Source organism: Danio aesculapii, chromosome 22 (genome assembly GCF_903798145.1).
Source record: "Danio aesculapii chromosome 22, fDanAes4.1, whole genome shotgun sequence".
Lineage (NCBI taxonomy): Eukaryota > Metazoa > Chordata > Actinopteri > Cypriniformes > Danionidae > Danio > Danio aesculapii.
Window position 1 is genome coordinate 33,604,541 of NC_079456.1, and position 16,659 is coordinate 33,621,199.

At 39.0% G+C, this 16,659-nt stretch overlaps 1 protein-coding gene across 1 annotated transcript; it reads right to left on the bottom strand.

The window, feature by feature from the left end:
* Positions 1 to 3,666: 3,666 nt before the first annotated feature.
* ahsg1 (alpha-2-HS-glycoprotein 1) lies at positions 3,667 to 14,477 on the bottom strand. The gene is made up of 7 exons (XM_056448408.1): positions 14,201 to 14,477; positions 13,717 to 13,824; positions 13,549 to 13,633; positions 9,095 to 9,261; positions 7,602 to 7,718; positions 4,866 to 4,940; positions 3,667 to 4,495 (listed from the first exon to the last, which is right to left on the bottom strand). The coding sequence occupies exons 1-7, from the start codon at positions 14,402 to 14,404 to the stop codon at positions 3,782 to 3,784; spliced, it is 1,470 nt and encodes a 489-aa protein (XP_056304383.1). The 5' UTR covers positions 14,405 to 14,477; the 3' UTR covers positions 3,667 to 3,781.
* Between the last annotated feature and the right edge of the window lie 2,182 nt (positions 14,478 to 16,659).

The following is a 16,659-nucleotide window of genomic DNA, read 5'->3' on the forward strand; positions in this document are numbered from 1 at the left end:
GTGCCACACATGTGGACCTGTGGACTGTGATGTTTCTGAAAGGTCAATATCACGTTGTAGAGAAGTTGTGAACACAACCTTTCATATGATTACGGGGTCATATTATTGATAAAGTCCACTGCAAACTGATAATTCTTGAATGTTTCCATGTATTGTGGTTAGTTGTAAACAAACTGGTTTTCAGACATAGTTGTATAATGCATGTTGTTATTCTTATATAGTCCTAATGAATCTGGCATTTGGTGGATTCAGTAAAACTTAAAATGGGGTGGATATTGTCAGAAAAATTAGATTGTGTGTGTAAAATACTGATGCTGATCATAATATGTATGTACAGTTGAAGTCAGAATTATTCGCCCTCCTGTGATTTTTCTTTTTCAAATATTTCCCAAATTATGTTAAACAGATTCAGGAATTTTTCACAGTATTTCCTGTAATATTTGTTCTTCTTTTGTTTTATTTCCGCTAGGATAAAAGCAGTTTTTAATGTTTTACACTACCAGTAAAAGTACAAATACATTGAAGTGCTAAATAACTAAATGTGAATGTATATAAAGATATTAAAGAAACTCTTAGACCTTTTAGACCATTTCTGAATCCATACAGCCATTCTCCGGGTCTGGTGAGAGCACTTTAGCTTAGCATAGATCATTGAATTGGATTAGACCATTAGCATCTCAAAAATTACTGAAGAGTTTTGATTATTTTTCTATGTAAAGCTTGACTCTTCTGCTGGATTAAGAACACATTGGGCCCTGGGACTATTGCAAATCCTAGGGCCCCTCTTTTAACTTTTGTGTGTGTGTGTGTGTGTGTGTGTGTGTGTGTGTGTGTGTCTATATATATATATATATATATATATATATATATATATATATATATATATATATATATATATATATATATATATATATATATATATATATATATATATATATATATATATATATGCATAAATTGTTGTTGTTATTATTATTGTTATTATTAATAATTTTCTAATTAATATTATTATCTAATATTCCACCATTTCATTTATATTTGATGATTATATATTTTTCTATTTTATTAAAAAAGACCTGCAAGTATACAAAATTAAGTAATGGCATACTATGAACTTTAAAGTTCAAACAGGCTGCAAAAATCAGCAAAACAAAAACATTTGCAATGTTTCCTAAATTACTGCTTTAGAATAAATACTTTAAATTGGGGTTTACCTTTAAAAAGGTTCTTTACCTTCTAAAAAGGTATCTTTAATATCCATGCATCTAATATCCAAAATAACTTATTGTGGTCTTGCATTTAATGATTCATTTATTTATTTATTGCATCAGATATGTTGTCTAATGAAAGCAGCGCCAATATTTCATTGCTCCAGATTATTACTGTAGTTTTCATAAAAGGGGCAGTGTAAACATTCATAAAAAGTTTGCTTTCTAACTGGTTCAGTTAGACTTACTGTAAAGCATAACCAGCGCGCGGCCAAGACGGCACTACAGTTATAAGTCCATTCAGTATGATTCCGCCTATCCCGGCTTATGTTACTACAAGTACAAGTGTCTCAATAATGAGGACTGTTTGAATTTTATTACTAAGCTTGGTTAGCCTACCTTTGACTGGATGGTTCTTGCGGTAGTGCCAAAAGGGACTGTCCTTGGAAAATTGGGACGTCTGATCACCCTTATGGGTGATTAAAACAGGGCTTTCAATATTCTGATTGGGCTCCAGCCACTCTGGGACCCAGTTTAGCACCAGCGTCACGAACCGAAAGGAATACTTAACATTATCGAAGAGAGAAAGCATAACGCAATGCGTTTCCCGCGTCATAGCGCAAATTACTTCTTTAGCCAGTCAAGGGCCCCCTTCTTCCATGGGCCCTGGGCCCTTACGTTAATCTGGCCCTGATTGTGTACTAAGACAGAAAGTAATAAGTAGTAAGAAAGTATTTTCTAGGCCGATATGGCTAGCAACTATACTCATTGATAACATGCAGTGCTTTTAAAATGGTTAATTTCTGTCAATATAACAAGTCTGTGCTTGCACAGGGAGCATGTTTTACAATTATGGAGATATTTGCGAGAGACGATTCAGCACATATTTACTATTTGATCTGGAATACACAGATGTTAGGTGATTTACAGTAATGCTGTAATGCAATTGTTATCATTATGGTAGCAACGTTTCTTGATGCATATTTTCTTGGAAAATTGTATTGAACACATCCCTAGTTCTTAGAAAACATATTTCCACAGGTGCTGTTGACTTGGTTTTTTCACCAGATGTTGGTAACAACCAAATAAATCCATATATGCAAAGAAAACAAATGTGTAGAAAGGCAGTGAAAGCTTAGACAACAACCCTCTGCCCTTCCTCAGTGTAAACGAATATCAGCTGCTTCAGTCCTACATTAGCAGGAGGATGAAGATGAACCCAGGGTGGACATTTCAGGAAGTCAGTGATCCAAAACACAGTCGCGGAAACTCTCAAATGCTTTCAGAGAAAGAAAATCAAGCTGTAGAATGGCCCAGCCAATCACCTAACTCCAATCCAATACAAAATAAAGCTCAGATTTGATAAACAAGACCCACAGAAGCATCAAGATTTTTACACTCTATTAAAGTCTGTGAGACACACACTTTAGCAATGCATGTGACTTCATTCTCCATATGAGAGGCGTCTTTAGGCTGCCAGCACCAAAAAATTCTAATATATAAAGTATTCAATACAGTTCAGTAGTTCAGCACTTTCTCCTTCTGTCACTCCGTTGTTATTACACATAACTATTTTTTCAGATTTAGTTTTTTTATTTTTATGTTTGTATTCTTTGGGTTTTTATAAATCTAAATCTGATTCAATCCCATGTCAACAGGTCCTTTAAAAATATTATTCCCAGGACAAAACATAACTTCTGAGAACATGAGGTCTCACTGCCTTCTTGAACTAAGAGGAAAAGCTATAGGATTTTCTCTGAAGATCTTTTATTATTATTATTATTCAACCCTGGCTCATTCTGAAAATGTACCTCTATATACATTTCTGGAGGCCTCAAAATACGTCCAAGAAGGTACGCTTTTTGACATCTCAAATTTCTCTGACGAGTGTCATTCACGCCTGCTGTTCTTGCATAAACCCATCAGAGGCCGCTGTTGACTGACTGTTTGACTGACTGAATGACTGACCCACCCTCCTCCTTCCCTAAACCCAACCAGTTTTATCGATTGACCCGCCCACCCACTTCCCTAAACCCAACCAACAATTTTCAAAAGCAATCAAGAAATAGAAAACCCCTCGTCTGATTTTTACCACGTTTTCTGATTTTACCACATTCTCACCCTGTTATTTACTTGTTCATTTTATTTTTTGGATTCTGTTTTTGTCTTACCTGCTTTCTGGAACCGTTCTTCACCAGACTCGAACCTCGTTGTTGTGGTCAACTCCTCTCTGCTTCTCAAGTCCGCTGACGTACATGGCGAGCTAACAGGACAAATTGGTAACAGCGGGAACGCTGTTCATATGGAGGTAAGCGGTATATTATGGCTACATAATTCGCGGTCTCCAGAAACATATATAGGGCTACGTTTTCAGAATGAGCTGATGTTGGCAACTGCCTTACCCAATACAAAATGATCTTAGCTATGTTTGAAAATCATTATTTGACACCCACTCGTGTTTGTCAGACAAGAATATTTATTGACTGAACATTCAGCAGACATGTACACTGAATGATTGAATCTTTCAACTGAGTCACATGGGATGAAAATCCAATAAACTTTTCCAGTTTTAGTTACTGTTTAGGAGAAGATGTTGGCCGAGGGAGGTCTGGGGGGCCCCTGCACAGACGAGGCGGAGGGAAGGGGCATATCGGATAAATAGAGGGGGGGATTTTTACATAGCCGTGGCACGGGAATTCATGGCGACCCCCCTCGGGTGGAGGCTCTGGGACCCCTGAAGGACTTTTTGGACAGGGGTGTTCGGGATGCAATCTGTGATCATGTTTTTTGTCCTTGTCTCCATGTGCGTGCTCTGGACGACCCCCATGTTCAGGACGGCCTCCGTGATCAAGTTTTTTGCCTTCGTCTCCACGTTCAGGTTGGCCTCCGTGTTCAGGACGGCCCACATGATCAGGTTTTTTGTCCTTTTCTCCATGTGCATGCTCTGGACGACCCCCATGTTCAGGACGGCCACCATGACCAGGTTTTTTGTCCTTGTCTCCATGTGCATGCTCTGGACGACCTCCATGTTCAGGACGACCCCCGTGATCATGTTTTTTGTCCTTGTCTCCATGTGCATGCTCTGGACGACCTCCGTGTTCAGGACGACCCCCGTGGTCATGTTTTTTGTCTTTGTCTCCACGTTCGGGATGTCCCCTGTGACCATGACCCTTGTCCCAGTGTCCTCCATGGTCTGGCCAGAGTGGGTGAACGCTCCCTGGGCGGTGGTCATGAAATTTGCAGTCTCTTCTTGACTGAGCGGGGTGTTGCATGGGATGAGTGAAGTTCTGGAGACCATTAGAGCACAAGCATTACAAAGCAAGAAGAGACAATTACTTTAATTAGAGGGTGACCAGATATCTCGTTTTACCTGGGACAGGAAGCACAATCTCACGGCAGTTTGTAATGTTGTTTTTGTGGTTCAGTTTGATGAATCAGGGAAGAATATGCTCCAATGTTTTAGTTAATGTTTTAGGTCATAAATTGTGGATGGATATAGTTTTTCTGAATTGCAGTAATATGACTTTTATGACAACTGCATAATTGATATTTAATATATGTATTGAATTATTTCTGTTTGGGTTGGGTGGAGGGGGACTGATTCTCATTTTCCACTCAGAGAGATCTGGTCTTCCTGTGTAATGTATAAATATATACCTGATCCACGTAAATCTCACATTCCACTTCTGGTTCCTCAGATCCAACTTTACTGGACTTACAGAAGCCATAACTCTGGGGAAAGAGAGGCATTCAGAACTACAGATCTTAAAGAAACTATCCTAATAAAGCTTTTCACCCTGCACCTACATGGGGTTATTACTGTTCAATTTAACCCCAGGTTTAGGTATATTTTGTATTTACTTGTACAGTGCATCCGGAAAGTATTCATAGCGCTTCACTTTTTCCACATTATTTTATGTTACTGCCTTATTCCAAAACGGATTAAATTAGTTTATTTCCTCAACATTCTACACACAATACCTCATAATGACAATGTGAAAAAAAGATTTTTTTAAATTGTTGCAAATTTATTAAAAATAAACCTGAAAAACCACATGTGCATAAGTATTCACAGAAGTATTCACAGCCTTTGCTCAATACTTTGTAGATGCATGTTTTGCAGCATTTACAGCCTCAAGTCTTTTTGAATATGATGCCACAAGCTTGGCACACCTGTCTTTGGGAATTTTTGCCCATTCCTCTTTGCAGTACCTCTCAAGCTCTATCAGGTGGGATGGGAAGCGACAATGTACAGCCATTTTCAGATCTCTCCAGAGATTTTCAATAGGATTTAAGTCTGGGCTCTGGCTGGGCCACTCAAGGACATTACCTGAGTTGTTGCAAGTGGTGCTCACTGCAGAGCCACTTGGGCAGAGCTGAGCTCCAGCAAGGGGGAGCTTGAGCTTCAGCTCCTCCTTCCTTGCACTTTTTCTATGAGTGATGTCACTGGGGGTTGGGGTTAGGGGTGGGGTGGGTGTACGCATTAAAACAGCTTATAGGAGGAGGAGCGAGAGCTCAAGCTCCCCCTCGCTGGAGCTCAAGTGGCTCTGCAGCGAGCAGTGTCTCAGTTGTTGTGAAGCCACTCTATTGATATTTGTTTGCTTTGGGTCATTGTCCTGCTGGAAGATGAACCGTCGCCCCAGTCTGAGGTCAAGAGCACTTTGAAGCAGATTTTTATTCAGGATGTCTCTGTACATTGCTGCATTCATCTTTCCCTCTATCCTGACTAGTCTTCCAGTTCCTGCCGCTGAAAAACATCCCCACAGCATGATGCTGCCACCACCATGCTTCACTGTAGGGATGTATTAGGCTTGTAATGAGCAGTGCCTGGTTTTCTCCAAACACCTGGCATTCACTCTAAAGAGTTCAATTTGAGTCTCATCAGATCAGAGAATTTTGTTTCTGATGGTCTGAGAGTCCTTCAGATGCCTTTTGGTAAATTCTAGGAGGGGGGTGGCTTCCGTCTGGCCCCTCTACCATACAGGCCTGATTGGTGGATTGCTGCACAGATGGTTGTCCTTCTGTAAGGTTCTCCTCTCTCCACAGAAGAGAGATGGAGCTCAGACAGAGTGACCATCAGGTTAATGATCACCTCCCTGACTAAGGCCCTTCTCCTCCGATCACTCAGCTTAGATGGTCGGCCAGCTCTAGAAAGAGTCCTGGTGGTTTCAAACATCTTCCACTTACAGATGATGGAGGCCACTGTGCTCATTGGAACTTTCAGAGCAGCAGAAATTTTTCTGTAACCTTCCCCAGCCTTGTGCCTTGATACAAACCTGTCTCGGAGGTCTACAGACAATTCCTTTGTCTTCATGCTTGGTTTGTGCTTTGACATGCACTGTCAACACTGGGACCTTATATAGACAGGTGTATGCCTTTTCAAATCATGTCCAATCAACTGAATTTACCACAGATGAACTCCAATTAAGCTGCTGAAACATCTCGAGAATAAGGCTGGAACATAAAAATTTGGAATACTTTATGAATATGCTATGAATACTTTACTTTTTTAGAAGTAGGGTCAGCACTGCTTTTCATGTGTTGTAACCAGTTTTAGAAAAAATTGCATGCTTTAGACAGCCACAGAAACAATAATTTGCACTTTATATCAACAGTCATACAAACATGTTAAATACTGCGCTCTCAGATAAAAGCTGCTCTTCTCCTAGTTCTCCTGGTCTATGCACATTTTATTGACACCAAGACTGAGCTAAATCAGCCAGATATAGTCGAAAAGGGGATCCTGTCAGTCCAAGAGGTGAGTCCACAATCTTTGTGAAGAAACAGAGAGAGCCAGAAGGGTAGGACTTTGTACTGGAATATCAGATCCCTAAATGGGGTGAGGCGCAGCGAAGACATAAAATACATGTCCTCAGGTCAAAAGCTGCAATACTAAATGGGCGCTGGGTCATTGCCAAGAACTACCCAACCATTCTAGACGACCATGTAACCCAAAGGTTCAAACATTGCATCCTGAAGGCAGTGTCATGTATCAGATGACAATGAACCAATACACACAGCAAGGCTGCTGACAGAGTGGTTTGATGAACACGAAAGTAAAGTTGAACTGCTTTCATGGCCTGCACAGTCACCAGATCGTAATATTATTGAGCCACCAGCATCAATAGTGACCTGAACATTATTCTGATAGAAGAATGGCTCAAAATCCTTCTGGCCACTGTGCAGGACTCGGATCTGTCTTTCCCAAGATCAATTTATTTGTGTTTCATTTACTTAAATAAGCAAAGCCCTCTGGAAAAACCAACATAACCTGTCCTGATATATGTAAGCCCACAATCTCAGTCTCATTGACCAATGATTCTGCCGTACTGTCTTGAATTAAATATAATATTTGAAGGATGATTTAGATAAATAAACATGTAGTGCACTTACTGCCTGATCTCCACATAAAGCCTTGCATGCTTCTAGGTTTTGGGGAGCATCCTTTTTTGTACAGTTTGTCTCCATAATGGCAAACTGAGCAAAGTAGCTTTGACCCATAGGCATCCACTAAAAAAATAGAGAAATATTGTTAACATACAATTGGAAACCAGTTGCAAAGGGTGGTGCAAGGATTGTACTCAAACATTTGTCTTGTATTTCACAGTAATGCCTTATACAACAGAATTACACCACGGTCACAGATCTGAGATTGATATAGAAGAGATTTAATTGGAAACTAGAAGTGCTAAATAAAAGCATCAAATTCATCTGTGAGGAGCAAATAAGCTGTGAAAATAATTGAATTTATCTTATGCCTTATTGAAAGATGAATGTAGACTCCTGCCACCTACTAGTTTTGAGAGAAGTTTGTCTTCTGAAAACACACTTTTGGCACAGATTTTGGTTTTAGTAAATGTCAGTTTTGTGGATCTGGGCCTATTCCTTACTTTCTGTGATGAAATTGAAGATTTGAGTAGCTAATTCTCTGCAATTGCTCTGCAAGATTGTCTTTAAACTGTAAAAACTAAATTTGTCTATTTTGTTTATTGCAAAATGTTATCTTAAAGCAGGAGTGTCCTGGAGGGCTGGTGTCCTGCAGATTTTAGCTCTAACTTACCTCAACACACCTGCAAGGATGTTTCTAGAAAGCCTGGTACATGGGTATCCAAACTCGGTCCTGGAGGGCCAGCGTCCTGGAGAGTTTAGCTCTGACCCTAATCAAACACGCCTGACCCAGCTAATCAAGCTCTTACTAGATATACTACAAACTTCCTGGCAGGTGTGTTGAAGCAAGTTAGAGCTAAACTCAGCAGGACACCGGCCCTCCGGGGCTGTTTCTCATTATGTGACCATCAGGAAGAATGCAACACCTCATTTCTCACAGGACGTGTTGTGTGTACTAGCGGTCTCCCAAGTTCATTTTTCCGAGGTGACCTGGCAAGACTGCTCTCCTTGAGAACGCAAGTACGTTCTCTGCGTTGTTGGAATTGGGAAACAGGCTGAGTTAATGGCCTATTAAGAGCTTGATTAGCTGGCCCAGGTGTGTCTGATTAGGGTTGAACCTTTGTAGGACAACGGCCCTCAAGGACAGAGTGTGGACACCCTTGTCTTAAAGTGATAGTTCAGCAAAAAATGAAAACATACTGTTTACTCAATCTCAAGTTGTTCCAAGAACACAAAGGAGAAACTGTTGATGGATACCATTGCAACCATGGAAGCAGACCATTGCAAATTTCCATAATGCACATAAAACAAGAGGATGGAAACAGCGTATGACAGAATTTACAGAACTTGTGTTAAAAATAAAAAGGGCTGATAATTCTGAAGTTGCATTTTGACAGTTCTGAAAAAAAGTGCTGTGTGTTTTAAAAGTGTTGCTAGAGTGTTCTCTGACTGCTCTTGCATTAAATATTTTAGCTAAACCCAAGTCTGAGAGACGACACCTGTGTGCTGATCCTTCCCACTTCCATCAGTTTAAAGTAAGACTTGTGGTTGGATTGTTTGTTAAACTTGGCCAGGGCAGCGTTCACACTCTCTAGAGCCTTGGGTTCATGCAAGGGTAGAAGACTGGGGCAGTCGGGGCATTTCTTCACAAGATCTTCATGTGAAGCTGGAACAAAATACAAGACGCAGATTAGTATAGCAGTTGCATGACTTGATTGTGGTATCTGTTAAAGTACAAATAAAAAAAACATATTGATTTTGTTAGCTCACATTGCTAGTTTTGTGGTGAATTCATCTGTGCGTGTCATCAAGGACAAAACAAATAGTTTGCCCTTGTAGTCTTTAATGTAAATCTGAAAAAGCACTTCCTGTATGAGGTAGTCTGAGGTATTGAGCGGGGCTAACGTACTTAACACACTTAAACCAGGGTATATACAGAACTTCTTAAGTTGAATTTGATACCTTTCACTACCTTTTTTCATTCATTTATTCGTTTTTTTTTCGGCTTAGTCCCTTTATTAATCTGGGGTCGCCACAGCGGAATTAACCGCCAATTTATCCAGCATATTTTTTACGCAGCGGATGCCCTTCCAGCTGCAACCCATCAATGGTAAATCCATACACACTCATTCGCACACATACCTACACTATGGACAATTTAGCCTACCCAATTCACCTGTAATGCATGTCTTTGGACTGTGGGGGAAACCGGAGCAACCGGAGGAAACCCACGCAAACGCAGGGAGAACATGCAAACTCCACTCAGCCGAGGCTCGAACCAGCGACCTTCTTGCTGTGAGGCGACACTACCTTTTTAATACCTTCAAAATAAATGTAATACCAGCGCGACTTAGAGCTGCAACTCTTGTGGCGTAAATAAAATATCTTTCCAAGTGGAATAACATATTGCAGAAAACGTATACATTTAAGTAAAGCAGAGGGCTTAATCAAGATGGGCCTTTGTCCATAGTTTTTAATCAATGTTATATATGTCAACGTCAATCGCTGCTCTTCTAAGAACAGTTTAGTACGGTTACAGTTGTTTCTCCACTAAGCCTAGAACGGTGTGGCACGATTATAAATCACTCTCGGCCTGGAATTCTCTGCATGGTTAGACAATCATGCTGAACTGTGCTGACAGATTCTGTATGTTGATGTCGGCGCTCTGTTGCCAAGCTACCACCAGTTTTGCCAGAAATGGCGGACATTTTCCAGCCCAAAAGCTGTCCAAAACGCACCAAAAATGCCCAAAATATTAGATTAATATTTTGTTTATTAACCTAGTTACTTTACCTGTCATAATTGTTAACCATACAGCAACTAACACCAGCAGTCACAGAACTACAACATAACCGGATCACATTGAAACACTGCCCCCTTCTCACCCACACACTGTACTACCTTGTAGAGTATGTTTTACTTTCGAAATGGGGTGTAAATTCATCCCATTTGGCGTTTTACATTTTTTTGAACATAATTAGGTTCTGCTTGTCAATCAGACAATGCTTCTATGTTTGTTCTTGCTGTCAATTGCAGGAAAAAATGATCGATAAAAGTGTCATTATAAACCGCTGTGAGTTTAACTGCAGGTGCTGTGTGCAAGCAAGGTTAAATTAATCGCAGTGTTGGGCAGTAGCGTCGCTACAAGTAGTGATGCAACTACCTTAACTACATTTCTCAGTAGCGTGGCGGTAGCGTCGCTACTTTCTAAATCAAATAGCTTTTCAGTAGCAAAGCTATTTTATTAGTCAACTAGCGCAGTTGCGTCCACACAAGCTACATTTACCGATCGCGGATCAATAATTGACCGCACCGACGTTCACGGAGCTGTGAGGCCGGTGTCTAGCCGATGAAAGTAAACTCATATGATGGCGAGAATGCAGATTTCTTCTTTTTCCTGTTTTACAGTGTTTGACAACAAAGTTTTTGGTGCGTTACTGCCACCTCTGGTTGGCGGTAACCGAAACTTGCTTGATGGAAAGATGACTGAGGGAAAGGAGTTATTTCTGAAGCAGGATTCCTTGAGAAGTAAATGTTAAGATGCAATAACTTAATTTTTGATGCTGTGCTCAAAAAATACTTTAGTATATATATATATATATATATATATATATATATATATATATATATATATATATATATATATATATATATATATATATATATACCGTAATGCCTATTCCAAAATATTTCCCTTTACTGTAAATTACTATAGTATTTTAAATGTGTAACACCTGGTTTTATTGGATTTTTTTTGTTTTAGCTGTTATATACTATAATGTGTTTCTGTTTAGTACAGCATATTATTTACAGTAAATAACTGAACTGAACTATTCTGCCTCATATGTTTCATTGACAGTTTTATTGATCACTAAGATATGATTGACTTGGATTTAAGTTGCTTCGATTTAAAAATGAAAATTGTAAAAATAGCTTAGATGTACCAAAGCTACTTTTGCCATGTAGGTTTTAGCTTAGCTTGCAACATTTTTCAGGGGGTAGCTTTTAGTGTAGTTGAGCTATATTTTAGGTAGAGTAGCTAATAGCTTAGCTCACTACATTTTTCAGTTAGCTTGCCCGACACTGATTAATCGTCTTTTTGCAGACGTGCCAGTAAACCTCGCGGCTGTTGCCAACTTCAGGCCTAATCTAGTCTTTAAATGTTGAGTCCTCCACCCAGAGGTCCGAAAATGTGCATTTCCCCATCTTTTAATTTAATTAATGAACGAAAGCGAGCTCGCCTATATGGTTGGCAGCAAGCCAGCTGGGTACCCAGTTTGTTTCAGCGCACGCGCGAATGAACACCACCTCACATGATATTGCTCAGGTCCTACTCTCAACATATAAATAAATCCACGCAAATTTTAGAATAAAGGCCTGCACTTAACACAAACTGAAAATGAATCTAAAAAATAATAGAAAATTTAATACCTTGTCAGATGACGTTTATTATTTTTAAAGAGCCCATATTATGGGTTTTTGAAAATGCCCTTCCATGTAGTGTGTAACACAGCTCTAAGTGGCTTAAATCTGAAAGTGTACAGTGTTTAAAACTGTTGATTTATCTATAAAAGAGTCGACTCATAGTGCTTCAAACGAGTCGTCTTGATAACGAGTCATTAGGTGTTTCGTGATGACGCGACTACGAAACACAAGTAGTTGCGCACGCAAACCAGGGAGATTTGAAACCTGTGGCCCCGCTTACTAACACAGAAGAAAAGCCACACACACACACACACACACACGCACACACACACACACACCGGTCGAATGAAGTCATGCTGTGCAGATGGATATTATTGACAGTCTACCCAAAGATGAAATCTCAGCATTATAGCCCAGCCTTGAGCAGTTCGAGTGCTTCTGGAAACTACATGCTTACAAAGAAGACTTCATCGGCCGTTTGTAAAGGAAGGATCAGAAAGACTGTCAGAACATAGATCAGTGAATCATGAATCAGTTTCTTCCTCCATTTCACAAGTGTAAGTACGTGTGATTAAAATTATTGCCTCGTTTACTCTAGCTTGCAGATTATGTATTTAGTTGTGTTTTGTTACTTGTAACCTCGTTTACTGTATCAGGTTAACTCTATATTCTCATATCGCATGTAAAGCCACGTTGAAATAATTAGGATACTTATCGCTGGGATAATTAGGTAAAAATAAATGCATATTATAAGACCATGAAAGTGTTTTTTGACCTTGCATGCGTATAAGACTGTAGTTGGAGACAATTACAACCCAAAAATGACCCTATTTCATGTATAATAGGGGCTCTTTAATACTTTTTAATGTCCTTAATTTTGGCAAATTTTATTTACTACCCTTTACAACCCTGCGGACATCCTGTAAACAGAAATGATGAGCAGCAGGAGTCTGTTAGGTTGTAATAACTCTCCACAAACCCCTTTCCCATTCTTTGTGAATGAAACGCCTACTTTACTACAGCCAATCAGCTCGCAGTATTAAAAACAAGCCACGCCCATTGTTGTCTCATTTAATATTTCGTTTCTCTAGGAACTGTATCACAATATGAAGAAAAAAATAACAGTCATAGCTTCCTACTCAGGCACCAAACGAATCTATGCTGTTTTTCAGCCTTCCTAAAGCACATGAAGCTCACCTACTCTCTCAATGAAATCCATGTAAGCCATTTAGCAAAGAAAGTAGAGTCACCGGTCAGACAGAAGACCTGCCCATGACACAAATCCGTGTTTAATGTGAAGCAAATTATATGCGCGAATGAAGTGAATAAAATGCTCATGCGTCTATTTACGCACGTGTTTATTCGTGGAAGCTGCGCCTGGTGTGAACGCCCCATAATGTTCTCATAAGTTTCAAATTGAGATTCATGTGTGTTTGATTAGGACGAGGTTGAAAATGTGTACTGTTGGTGTGCCTTCAGGAACAGGGTTGGGAAACACTGCTCTAATTAATTGATTTGTTTACAGCACCTGGTTCGGTGTCACAGTTGTAGCGTTTCACCGCTGCCTTCCCCTCAGAACTGGAGACGGTCACGTTACATTTGGCAGTCACTTTCTTTAAAGGGGACATCGAAAGGCTGTTAAATGAAAAGCTGAGCATTTAAAGAATCTTGAAGCTCATTATCACGTTCAGCTCACCGTCTCTGTTTCCAGTCTCCTGTCACACTGATCTAAAGGTTTGGGATTCACAATGTGACATTCGGTTTCCTCCAAGGTAACTCCAAAGACGACTTCGCAAGAATCAGCCTGCATAGAAACAAGCATTTGCACATGAATAGAGCCTTGTAGATGTAGAAAGAAAAAGGGGAACACTTTACAATAAGATACATTCGTTAATGTTAGTTAATGCATGTACTTACAATACAATACAATACAATACATGTGTTACAGCATTTGTTCATGTTATGTTATTGTTATTTAATGAAAATATTGTGTTAGTTCATGTTATGAATTTGGGAATTAGGATTGAATTTGGATTTTAATGCATTCGAAAAGTTTGCACTATGATTAATAATTGCTGTACAAATATTGCTCATGCTTAGTTCATGTTAGTAAATATATTAACTAATACAACCTTATTGTAAAGTGTTACCAGTAAGAGTCTTAAAAAGAGGCAACTCACTTTCTTCTCTGCGCTGCGGCTGTCCTGGGACACAAACCTGAATTTATATCCATGGTGGTGATGTGCATTGATGAACTGCTCGGCTGCTAATACAGCGTTGTTGTCCTGATTTTCCTGGCAATTATATTCCACGCTGCTGTCTTTCGGGAGACTAGCTGCGTGTAAAGCCGAGACCAGCACTGCTAATATCACCAGCTCTCTCATGCTGCATAAAAATCCTCAACAAAGATAGAAAACGTCCTCCTCTCTTGTTCAGAGCTTCATAATATAGACCATAGGAGGGGGAATGAGCAAACACTTCAGAAATGCTTGCCAATGACAGCCAAAACAAATATAAAAGAGGGACAAGATGTCATGCCAGTTTGTTTAACTATTAGCAGAAATCAACATATTTTCAGTGTGGCATCATTGGAAAACACTGAAAAATGTCAGTTTTTGCACTCGTAAATTGTATATTATGTTCTGAATTAATTTGCTTGAAGGTGGCTTGGTTTAATAAGTTAAATTGTTCTCTGATATCTACATTGTATGGCTTAGGGAGGTTTAAACTACACATGAAGTCAAAACTGACCATATTGATTTTGTTAGCTCGCACTGCTAGTTTTGTGGTGAATTCATCTGTGCGTGTCATTAAATAAAAGAAAAAAATAGTTTTTTTTGTTGTGATCTTTAATTGAAATCTGAAAATGCACTTCCCATTTATTTTCAGTTAAATTCTCAGACTAGGTCAGTCTGATGTATTGGGCGGGGCTAACACACTTAACCACGCCCCTCCAGCTGTCAGTTTTGACACAAACAGAAATGGTGAGCAGAAGGAGTCTGTTAGGTTGTAATAACTCTCTTCACACATTTTTCCAGAACTTTACATCCGATCAGCTCGCAGTAGAAAGAAAGAAGCCACACACACTCATTTAACACACACTCTGGACCCCTCACACCCAGCACACTGCCTCTTTGAACTGTTACCTTCTGGTCGACGCTACAGAGCACTGCGCACCAGAACAGCCCGACACAGAAACAGTTTCTTCCCTCAGGCAATCCATCTCATGAGCACTTGATGATAATAATTGTGGAGCCAACATCACTACTTGCCATACACTTTTATACAAATATACACTTATTTAACAACACACTTACATGCCAATTTGCACATAACAGCTGCACATATAACGTTGTATATAGTAATAAACATGTACATACACTTGTCAATCTGTATATTTGCACTCACTACTTACTTCTATTTTTTAAAATATATTTATTATCTGTTTTTTGTCCTGTCTCTGTAATCCTGTTGCACTGTAGAAGCTTTGTCACGAAAACAAATTCCTCGTATGTGTGAACATACCTGGCAATAAAGCTCTTTCTGATTCTGATTCTGATTAATATTTTCTCATTTAATATTCTGTTTCTCTGCGTCATAATAAGGAGAAAACAAAAAACGGTTGCAGCTTCCGGTTCATGTGGACTTTAAAATATATCTGGAAATGGTTTTATATGCTCATTTCTTACTCTATAAAATACTTCTACAATCAGGTTTATAATTGACCATATATAGATTGTGTCGTAAATATTAATGAGCTCCACTCTGACATGCAGTTCTCTCTCACACACCAACACACACACAAATTGCATAATGTCTGCTGAACATGGACAAATATAGTATAAACACAACAGAGAACCCATAGTCATAAATGACATCAAATTGACATCTAACATTGTGATCAAAAGACACGTAAAAATAAGATTAAAGGACAGTCTAGTAACCAAATGTTGACATGCTTTAAAATTCGCAACTAAAACATTATGATCAGTATAACCAGCCTGATCTCACGAGAAAACGTAAGTATTTTACGTTTTGTCCGTTTAGTGGCTAATTTGTACAAATTCGAACAAGTTCGGTCGTACGAAATTGTACGATTTTAAAAAGGAGGCGTGGCACCGGACCTCACCCCTAAACCCAATCGTCATTGGGGGATTAGCAAGTCGTAGTAAATCGTTCGAATTAGATCGTGCGAATTTATATGAATTAGCCACTAAATCAAAAAGTTACGAATTGCCGTGAGATTGTGTTGGTATAACTTATTATAATACTTTTTGTGTTGTTATTATAATAGTCAAAAAACATCAATGTGTGGATGTCAAATGGATGTCAAGGTTTTGACATCAAATTGATTTACATTTGATGTTTTTGTTTGTTTGTTTTTGTTTTTACATGTTTGATGTTTTTTTGACATCAAGATGTTTGCAGGATAATTATTTCATATTTCCTCAAAGAAGCGTTGTAAACAAAATAAAAAGTTCCACATACAGTATGATATACACAACTTGAACTTCTTTCTCTTTTTCCTCTTCACTTTCTTCGTCTTATTCTCCCTTTTTTCTTTTTCCTTCTCTTCTTCTTACAAGTCCTCTTCTTATTTTTACTATTCCTCTTCTTTGTCCTATTCTTCCTCTACTTT

Coding starts and splice junctions, on each gene's coding strand:
- ahsg1 (XM_056448408.1), bottom strand. CDS start 14,404: ATGAGAGAGCTGGTGATATTAGCAGTGCTGGTCTCGGCTTTACACGCA. Junction 7,719..9,094: donor TGGGAAGGATCAGCACACAG/GTGTCGTCTCTC, acceptor CTATTTTTTTAG/TGGATGCCTATGGGTCAAAG. Junction 4,941..7,601: donor CTTTATGTGGAGATCAGGCA/GTAAGTGCACTA, acceptor CTCTTTCCCCAG/AGTTATGGCTTCTGTAAGTC.